Source organism: Garra rufa, chromosome 24 (genome assembly GCF_049309525.1).
Source record: "Garra rufa chromosome 24, GarRuf1.0, whole genome shotgun sequence".
Classification (NCBI taxonomy): Eukaryota; Metazoa; Chordata; class Actinopteri; order Cypriniformes; family Cyprinidae; genus Garra; species Garra rufa.
In genome coordinates this window covers 4010267-4021030 of record NC_133384.1, presented here as the reverse complement: position 1 = coordinate 4021030, position 10764 = coordinate 4010267, and the positions used below count along the sequence as shown (strand labels likewise).

The 10764-nt window shown below is 37.8% G+C and overlaps 1 protein-coding gene across 1 annotated transcript in view; it reads left to right on the top strand.

The window, feature by feature from the left end:
* Positions 1–255: 255 nt before the first annotated feature.
* The window catches only part of trpc1 (transient receptor potential cation channel, subfamily C, member 1), a 31486-nt gene continuing 20977 nt past the window's right edge, over positions 256–10764 (top strand). The window contains exons 1-7 of the mRNA XM_073831247.1: positions 256–719; positions 1730–1884; positions 2037–2138; positions 2307–2509; positions 5258–5389; positions 5990–6185; positions 8836–9169. Coding sequence (XP_073687348.1) covers positions 554–719; positions 1730–1884; positions 2037–2138; positions 2307–2509; positions 5258–5389; positions 5990–6185; positions 8836–9169 — 1288 coding nt within the window. The 5' untranslated portion in view covers positions 256–553. The remainder of the gene's footprint in view (positions 720–1729; positions 1885–2036; positions 2139–2306; positions 2510–5257; positions 5390–5989; positions 6186–8835; positions 9170–10764) is intronic.

Sequence of the window (10764 nt, the reverse complement as noted above, 5' to 3'; positions counted from 1 at the left end):
TTGGTAAATTAGGCCTACTTGATGAATCAGTTCGACTGAATCGTTGTTTAAACTAAAACACTTTCTTTGCACAGCTTGGAACACACTCAAAGGCATGTTATGATGTTATATATCCAATAAGAAATAGTGTTGGCCTACTCAAGCTTTTGCAAATGCCAAAAGGTTCTTGCGGACATTTATCACTTATGTAACTATTGATGCTCTAAAGGCAGTGACAGAGCGCGCATGCGCATTTACAGCATCATCAGCACCAGCGCAACAGAACATCGCGATGCTCCAGCCTCCTCTTGTGTTTACTCTCGTTTGGGGAATATTTGATTGTAAAAACCTTTAGACGAGTCTTATACAAGCTTATGGATGTTTTCTTTATCGTGTTGTACACACAAGCCGAGACGCGGATGTTATATAAAGAGCTCTGACAGGAGTCAATCTCTCGTTTATAGTGAGGGCCTTGTCAGAGCGCGTAACATCGTTTACATCCAGATTGACCAGGGCTCTTGAGTTTATTTCGGTGATTTCATGTGTATAAAGGTGTAAGGCTTTGCTCAGTGGGATGCACATAAGTGCTTTGCCGTACTCTCTCTCCGTTATAATGGCTGCTCTATATCAGGGCACGGACTCGTCTTCTCCGGATAAATATCTGGCGTTAAAAGACGTCAGAGAGGTGAAGGAGGAGACCACTTTGGACGAAAAGCTCTTTTTGCTAGCCTGCGAGAAGGGTAAGTTCGTTTACCACTCTAAAGAACGCGTCCTGTAAATGTATTTTATGATACTATAATAATAATAGCAATAATAGGTTTTAGTTGCTTTGTTTTACAATGATTTATGTGTTATTTGTGGTTTAAATAACTTGAATATATAATGTTGCTGTAAAACGATATAATTATTGTTGATAAAATGATAGCCTACTGTTTAAAGGCAGCATTACATTTGATATTTTAGATATATTTGGAGTTCTCACTTTGTTTAGACTCAGTAATCAATTATGATCAGCGATTTAGACACAAACAAACATTATTTTTAAGAAGAAAAAGATTTTGACTTGCAACAACATAACATTTGGTGTGACGTCGATATGCTTATAAAAAGAAACAGTATATATACAAACATAAAAGAAATTGTGGCTAGTCAGTATTTCAGTCATAGTTTTAACCTAAAGTCTCAAAAAAGTTCATATTATGTTCTACAACATAAACAATTAATTCGAAAACAGTAACATAAGAACTATAGGTTTCGAAATATGTGAGAGTGAAATAATAAAGTGTAACAGTACAGATTTTCTAACGGTTTAAGAGTAATTGCATTAGCTTCAGAATTAAAATGAAAATAAGCGACTATAATAATTTCCCATATTTATTTTACATGACAAACTACTAGGTACTAGTGCTTTGTTTTGAGATAAGTAGATTTTGAGAGCTTGACTGATGGTTTGGACATCTTCACTGTTCAGTGTTTTGTTTAATAGAAGTGCGTAGTTTATTTCCAAGCATTCCAGAAACAGCTTGGAAAACTAATGAATTTCCTCTGCTTACATTGTGCAGACAAGAGTCAGTTGCTATTCTTTTACCATATAAAGAAATCCTAAAATGGCTCAGGGACAGATATCTCTCCTTCAAGGGCTGCATTGTTTTCCATCACAAACTGCTGTCTCTCTTTCTGATATTTAACATATTTAGGTGTCATTGTATAAACCATTAAACTAATTTATGTTACCTAACTACATTTTAAGGAGACTACTACATGGTGAAGAAACTTTTGGAGGAGAAGCGACATGGTGAATTAAACATTAACTGCGTAGATGTACTTGGAAGAGATGCTGTCACCATTTCAATCGAAAATGAGAATCTAGACATATTGCAGTTGCTCTTGGATCATGGCTGCCAGGTAAGAACACACCCATGTCTTTCAGATCATACATAGCTAAAAACAATCTGTTTTCTGAGATGGATGTGTGTGTGTGTGTGTGTGTGTGTGTGTGTGTGTGTGTGTGTGTGTGTGTGTGTGTGTGTGTGTGTGTGTGTGTGTGTGTGTTACAGGCCACAGATGCATTATTAGTGGCTATTGATTCCGAAGTGGTAGGAGCAGTTGACATCCTGCTAAACCATCGGCCCAGGCGTTCCTCCAAGCCTTCTATTGCGGTTAGTCTCTTTTGCAATTACTTTCCTTTGCATATAATAATTGTTTAACTAAATATTAGTATTTTACTATCAATAAATATATTATCCATTTTTTTTAAATCCTAACTGATTAGTTGTCCAAAAACTTCAAGGATGTTGCATAATCAGGTCCTTGTGTATCTTTTTTAGAAATTGATACAACGCATTCAAAACCCAGAGTATTCAACCACCATGGATGTTGCTCCAGTCATTCTTGCTGCCCACCGGAACAATTATGAGATTTTGACAATGCTATTAAAGCAAGACATCTCCTTGCCCCGACCCCATGCTGTAGGGTGCGAGTGCACCCTCTGTAACGCCAAGAACAAGAAGGACAGTCTTCGTCACTCAAGGCAATCATGTTTTTTTTTTTTTTATCAAGCGTGGTATTAAATGCAATTCAGTTAGGAAAATGCTAATTCAAATATAGCTGCTAGCAGCAATTACTGGGGTTCGAGCATTTAAAGCATTTATGGCTTCAATGCTGTTAGGGTGTAGGGCAATATGAAATAAATGGCTGATCCCAGAACATATTTTGCATGAGTTCACTTAGATTTGTGAAGTTTTGAGTTTTCTTATAGGATGTATAGGTTTTGGGTAAACTAGATCATGACCATATTATTAAATGACCATGTCATAACTCTCCAAATGCAAATGTTTAACGTTTTTATAATTATTGATATGAGTCCAGAGATCTGTACTGCAGTGGTTTTATTGATTTTGAGTTAAAAACCTAAGACTAGGTCACAAAAGTAGTTTTTAAAATAATATCAAATATTCAAAGAAAAGTTAGATTGACATTAGTGTTCCAAGAGGCAAAGTTGTTCAGAATGAGAGGATCTATCATATGATATAAAGATCTAGTGTTTGTGTGAATATATGAACATGTTTTTTTTAGAAATTTGAGGTCATTTACCATAGAAATTGTGTTTTTGAAGCCTTTTTAACTGTTATAGGGCCACCTATGGTCTGATCTCAATGAAACTTTGCATGCTTGTTAAGAGTTTTCAAGAAGTTTTATAAAGTTTAGAGTTTTCGGTTAGGTTTTATAGGCTTTTGGGTATACTTGGTCACATCCCTTTTCTAAATGACCCAGTTGTAGCCAACAAAAAGACCAAATTCAACATTATTTTGATAATTATTAATCTAGAGAGTCCAAAGAATTGCACTGTAGTGGTTTGATCGAGACCGAGCAAAAAACCTAGGACTAGTTCGCAAAAGTAGGTTTTTAACATATTTGTGTTAGCCTGGCTATCGCCAGACCACGTTATGACTTCGTCATGATTCGTGGTCTGGGAACTACATGTTCATTTTCTTTGTATATTTGAGGCGTGGTTTACGAAGGCCCAGAGCCGTTTATTGGGCGATACGAATGTCTATCAAATGCGCCTGTGCGTAGCTCATAGCCAATCGTTTCAATTATACCGGATGACGTATGTAGAGCGAACGCCAAAAGTTGCTCTTTTTTCAAAATAAACTTGCGTTCTAAACTACTTAGAACACTATACCGTGTCTACACTGGACGCAACAGTTGCCGCGCCGCAACAGCTAAAGTCTGTCTACACTGGACACGACAAGGCGACCCTTGCCAATCATTTAAACTTTGTGTGAGCACGTCATAAATAGAACGTGACAGCAGATTACTGTCAGGGATTTGCCGTGTCGCGCCGCATCCAGTGTAGACAGCATAATAGGTTCTAATGTCATTTGTCGCGTCGGGTCACGCCGCTCGCGTCCGGTGTAGACACGAAAGATAACTTTGCGTCTGCTGCCATGCTGGATCCATAGTAACAAACTGCTTCTGTGAGTCGCATAGAAGGCTTCATCGTCTTGCTGCTCCCTCCCCGTTCTGTTATTGGTTCCCTATCTTAGGTGAAAATTAGCTCCATGGTTTCCAGACTGACTAGAAGCGTGAATAAAATCGTGCTGCGCAAGGCAGGATGGGGAAACCCAGGTTATATTTGTGTATAATTAATGAATGATTTGATTGACAGCAATGGTTCTTGAGTCAAATTTGCTCGTTAAGAGGAAATCAATCAAATGCTATGCATATTGTGTGGATGTGTGAAAAACTGCAAAAAACTTAGCGCCAACTAGTGGCTGATTTCTTTCAAAATTCTTACAGACCTTTAGGGCCATGATTCAAACATGCCCACCATGTTTTGTTCCAATCAGCCTCCATTAACCTTGTCTAATAGGTGCTCAAATTTCATTGGCCAATAGCGGCCATGTTTTTTGAGATACGCCAATATCCTTATAGACTCTTATGGCACATTGGAAAAAGACAATGCATTCCATTGCGTAGTTATAACTGTTTTAATCGTTTTTTTTTTTTTGTCTTATAGTGCCAGAGCTGCAATTTTTTATTATTTGACCGAAGATTGAGTTCATACATGTGTACCAAGTTTAGTGAAGATATCTCATTTTGTTTAAAAGTTGTAGCCATTTTAGTAAAAGTGGACCGCCTCTTTCGAACTTTCGTCGAAAGTTTAACTTTTTTTTATAATTATTGATATGCACTGTCCAGAACATTTCTGCACTGGTTTGGTTCCGGCTGGGTGAAAAACCTAGGACTAGTTCCCAAAATAGGTTTTGAATTTACGTCAATTCGTAAAGCGAATCTTACTTTCTAGGTTTTTAACTGCCTTGACCCAAGGATTCCGAAAATCATATTTACGGTCTGAAAGTTATAAGCATTTTTGCATTTTCGATTGCTGCAGCGCCCCCTATAGGCCGATTGGGCAGAGTCTTCGGATCTGAGTAGCGAGTATACTAATACCATTTGACAAAGTTTCAGGTCTCTAGGCCTTACGGTTTGGTCTGCACAATCAGTTTTAGGGAAGAAGAATAAAAAAAAAATCCTTACAACTACAATAGGGTTTCAGCTCTACGTGCTCGAACCCCTAATTTGGGGATCTTTACTGTTCACTAGAAACATTTTTGAAAGAAAATACTTTAAAGTAATCTATTTAATAGTTTAAAGTATAGATTATAACAGCTTCAGAAATTTTTACTCCTTATAACAATATGGTTCTAATTTTAACTATTAAAATACGTGTAAGTGTGTGTATGATTTTCTCTTTCATCTGTGTCTCTTGCAGGTTCCGTCTAGATATTTACCGGTGCCTTGCCAGCCCATCCTTGATCATGCTTACAGAAGAAGACCCCATTCTGAGAGCATTCGAGCTCAGCGCTGATCTGAAAGAGCTGAGCCTGGTGGAAGTGGAGTTTCGGTAATGGAAGAGTAATTAGGGAAAGAGGTCTCATAGGGATCGCTGCTAAATGGAAAGAGCAAATACTCACTTTGCTTTGATTTGACAATTTTACAAGCATGCATTCAGAAAGCAGTTAATTTACTGTGGGCAAAGGTTGAAAAAAGAACCAGGTTGTTTGCCCAAGGTCAGACCTGATCATATTAGGTAAAGAAAGAATGCCTTTTAAATTGCAAATCAATTTAGGAATAAGTTTAATAATTTGTTTCTAAGGGAAACTTACACTACCAGTCAAACGTTGTTGAACAGTAAGACTTTTAATTTTTTTTTTCTTTTTTTCTGATTACCAAGCCTGCATTTATTTGATCCAAAGTACAGCAAAAACAGTAAATTTTTCTATTTGAATATATTTTAAAATGTAATATATTCCTGTTATCAAAGCTACATTAAAATATTTAACAATATTATCTTCCCTTGTGAAACAATAACAATCCAAACAATTTCGATTGTCTTCTTTGATTGACATCAAAACATTGTCTCCAAGGTCCATGACAGATCTAGAAGAAAGAAAGGTTTCTCCTTCTACTGCTCATTCTGTGTCTCATTGTCTTTATATTACAGGAATGATTATGAAGAACTTGCCAAGCAGTGCAAGATGTTCGCCAAGGACCTGCTGGCTCAGGCCCGCAACTCTCGCGAGCTGGAGGTCATACTGAACCATACTTCCAGTGAGGACCACGTAGACAAGAGAGGCCTGCTAGAGGAACGCATGAACCTCAGTCGCCTCAAACTGGCCATTAAATACAACCAAAAGGAGGTTAATGAGGATTTTTAACAAAACTGTGCATGTATCCTCACCAGCCTGGGGCGTGTTTCCCATAAAATAATGTAACTTGCTGCTTAAAGGGATAGTTCACTTTTCAAAAATGAAAATTCTGTTATTAATGACTCACCCTCATGTCGTTCCAAACCCATAAAACCTTTGTTCATCTTTGGTACACAGATTAAGATAATTTGGATGAAATTAGAGAGTTTTCTGACCCCGAAAATACATTTACCATCACAATGCCACAACTCACTCTCAACAAGTCATTATTTTTGTTTTCTTGCACACAAAAAGTATTCTCGTAGCTTCGTAAGATTACAGTTGAACCACTGATGTCACATTGACTATTTAACTGATGTCTGATGTTTCTGGGCCTGGGAACATTTCGATTACATTGCTGTCTGTGCAGCTCTCGGATTTCATCAAAAATATCTTAATTTGTGTTCTAAAGAAAGACGAAGGTCTTATGGGTTTAGAACAACACTAGGGTAAGTAATTAATGGCAGAATTTTCATTTTTGGGTGAAATGAAGCTAGCGCAAGTTCTGCCAGGAAGACTCAATCGGTCGCGTCACTAATTACCTCCTCATCTCCCAATCATATAATTTACTGTAGCTTTAAAGGGTAGCGCTTACCATGTCTGAGTTCGCAGATGCTGTCTCTCCAGCACCTCCATCCTCCCCACCTCCACCAAGATGGAATCTTCCTCCAACTCCTCTACTCCACCAAGCTGGGTCATCCCTCTATTTACCACATCACTATCAATCAGGCTATCCCCTCCTTCGTGAAGACTCAGATTGTCGTTCCTCAATCCACACCATCACCAGTTGGCCCCTTCCTGACTCCGCGGGGGGTGAGCGGCGCCCCCGCCTTCGTCTTCAGGCGGGACTCGCTGTTTCCGTACCCTCTGAACGCGAGTTACGAACGGGGCCTATGCCAAAGAACCTGATTGCTTGCTGAGCTTCTACATAAACGTAATCGGTATAGTATAAATTCTCCCGAGTCTTTCTGGTAGAACTATCCCTTTAGCTACCATAGTACAATGCATCATTGGAAAAATAAACTAGCTAGTCATGTCTGTTTTCCAAAACAGTAGCAAAGTAGTAGCACATTTGTTGTTTGAACTACATTTTTTTAACAATAGAGAACCATTGCTAATTAATTTTATCCACACAACTTGGCAATGCTTTACATGGAAATTTTGTCATCATTTACTTGACCAAAACTTTTTCCAAACCTGTATGGGTTTCTTTGTTCTGTTGAGCACAAAAGAAGATATTCTGAACAGTGTGGGTAACCAAACAGTTGATGGTAACCACTTACTTCCAAAAAATACTATGGAAGTCAGTGGCTACCATCAACTGTTTGGTTTCCAACACTGTTCAGAATATCTTCTTTGGTGCTCAACAGAACAAAGAAACCCATACAGGTTTGGAACAACTTGGGACAGAATTTTCAATTTTGGGTGAACCATCCTGGCCAAATATTAGCTGATTCAGTCACCTGACCGATATATCCTCTGTTACCGCAGCTGGTCTTTTGTTGGTCATGAGCTGGTTATGAGATGGTCCTAAGCAAGAGCTAGTAGCTTAGAACCAACTGAGAACCAGCACATGACCAGCTTAAAGGGATAGTTCACCCAAAAAGGAAAAGTAGCCCATTATTTACTTACTCTCCAGGCATCCTAGATGTATATGACTTCCTTCTTTTCAGATTACTGTATTAACAGTTATCCTGTCATTTCCAAGCTCTATCATGGCAATAGGCAGGTGTTTCTCAGTCCAAAAAAGTCCAATAAAATGCATCCATAGTAAAAACTGCCTCACATGGCTCTGAGGAGTGAATAAAGGTCTCCTGTAGCGAATCAATGCATTTTTATAAAAAATATGGAAACAGCTTCGGGCGGATGACGTAGGATGTCGGCGTTGCGCATGTGAGTCTCGTGAAAACCAACGTTTGTTTACAGGAGCAAAGGAAGCAGTTTCCTTACTTTAGCAAAGGAAAGCCAGTCTCCACTTGGTTTATATCGAAATCTTCCGACATTTTTCTTTACAAAACCTTGTTTTGAACTTCTAATTCATGACTTTCGTTTTGGTTTCTCCACTTTTGCATGCACACTGCTGACATGCAGTATTACAACATCTGTTTGTGCCAGCTAAATTAAAGTGATTATTTCATTTAAAACATGGATATTTTGCTTACAAAAAGCATTGATTCACAACAGGATGCCTTTAATTACCCCCTAAGGCCGTGTGAGGCACTTTTTTATGGATGGATGCACTTTTTAGACTTGTTTTGGACAGATAGAGAAACACCCACCTATTGTTGTGATTGAGCTTGGAAGTGCCAGGATAGTTTTTAATATAACTCAGAATGGATTCTACTAAAAGAAGGAAGTCATATACTCCTAGGATGCCTGGAGGGTGAGTAAATAATGGGCTAATTTTCATTTTTGGGTGAACTAACCATTTAAACCAGCTCATGACCAACTAAGGACCACCTTAAACCAACTCAAACCAGCTGCCATGCTTCAAAACCTAACCGGCTAATGCTGTTTCAACAGGGCCCCCCTTTATTTTATAAGAAAACACCAGGTATGTTTCTTCTTTCTAATGCATTTTCTCATATTCCAATCTGTACAGTTCGTTGCCCAGTCCAACTGTCAGCAGTTCCTGAACACGGTGTGGTTTGGCGAGATGGCGAGCTACCGCCGCAAGCACACGTGCCTAAAGATCCTTTCTGTTTTGAGCGTGGCGCTAATGTGGCCTCTGCTGTCCATCTGTTACCTACTGGGACCTCGTTCTCGAGTGGGCCAGGTCATCCACACACCTTTTATCAAGTTCATCATCCATAGTGCCTCCTACCTCACCTTCCTGCTCCTTCTAAACCTCTACTCACTCTACAATGGGGATAAGAAGAACACCATGGGTCCCCCTTTGGAGTTGATAGACTACCTTCTCATTCTCTGGATCATAGGTGAGGATAAATGACTTATACACTTTTTAATCTATTATTTTCTTGGCATGTGCTTTCTATCTGACATATAAGAACTGAAAAAAATGTTCTATGATTGCTGTTTTAGCAGGAAGCAAAAGATAAAATCAAGTACTTTAACAAATCATAAAGTGCCATAAATTGATCTCCTAAGGCATTGCGGTCTGCCTCCTGACTCCACACATTGTTGATGTAATGCTGTATAGACTGTTAAACAGAAGTTCATATACAGCAAATTCGCATGAATATTAGACATATATGAACCTGAAAGACAAAACCAGTCTTAAGTAGCACCGGTGTGTTTGTAGCAATAGGCAAAAATACATTGTATGGGTCAATATTACATTTTTCTTTAGGCCAAAAATCATTAGAATATTAAGTTAAGATTATGTTCCATGAATATATTTTGTAAATTGTCTACCCAAATATATCAAAACTATTTTTTGATTAGTAGTATGCATTGCTAAGAACTTTATTTGAACAACTTTAAAGGCTATTTTCTCAATATTTGATTTTTTTACACTTTCAGATTCCAGATTTTCAAATAGTTGTATCTCAACAATATAAAACAAACCATACATCAATAGAAAGCTTATGCAGCTTTCAGATGATGTCTAAACCTCAATTAAAAAAAAAAAAAATGGACCTGTATGACTGGTTTTGTGGTTCAGGGTCACATATCTACACCACCAGCCTTGGACTACTTTGCATTATAACCATTTAGTTTGTCCATCTGTTCTTTATAATTCTACAGCACCATTAGTATGATTGATAAATTACATAGATAATGTTCCTAAATGCGGACGTGATAAACACAACTAGCGGTTAGCGTCTCTCTAACATTAGCACATTAGCATGATACCACTGGGTAATTTGTTGCTAATGGCACTTGTTTAAGTTTTTGTTAGATTTCCTTCTATAAAGATTTAACCTTCATGAATAAAATAAAAAGTATATTATGATTTATGGCCTCAAATCATATAATCAAGTTGAAAGTAAATTAAGACTGCATGAAGACCACTAGAGGGAGGAAGAGGATTGTTTTACTTCAAATTTATGAATATACATCACAGTTCATAACATTCAAAATTAGAAGCTTCATAGTATGTTCTGATGACATCTCCTTCTTTTTCAGCTTAATATGGTGTTGTTTACGGCTTTACTTCTAACACACCCAGAATACACCTAACATTTTGTGCCAACAGACAATGCGTCATTTACCTGTCTTTAAAACTTGTTCTGTAAGTTTTTTTGTGTTGTGTCTATTAATGGATTTATTGTCACAGCTGCCTTATCATCTAATCTTTCTCCTGCGTCATGGGTGTGCCTGTCTCTGAAACAACTATCTGAACATACGCAAATGCACTGGAGAGTGTCAGTTGTGAATTATAGTACATCAATCATATCACAATTGAGTCATTTCAGCTGGAAGATCAACAAAATATTTGGATAATACATTGAATCAAATACTTTATAAAAGACAGATATTTTATTGTATTCAATTCTCACTCAAGCCATTCAACCCAAAAATGAAAAGAGTTGCATAATCGGTAGTTAACCCTCTGGTGTTGGTCAAG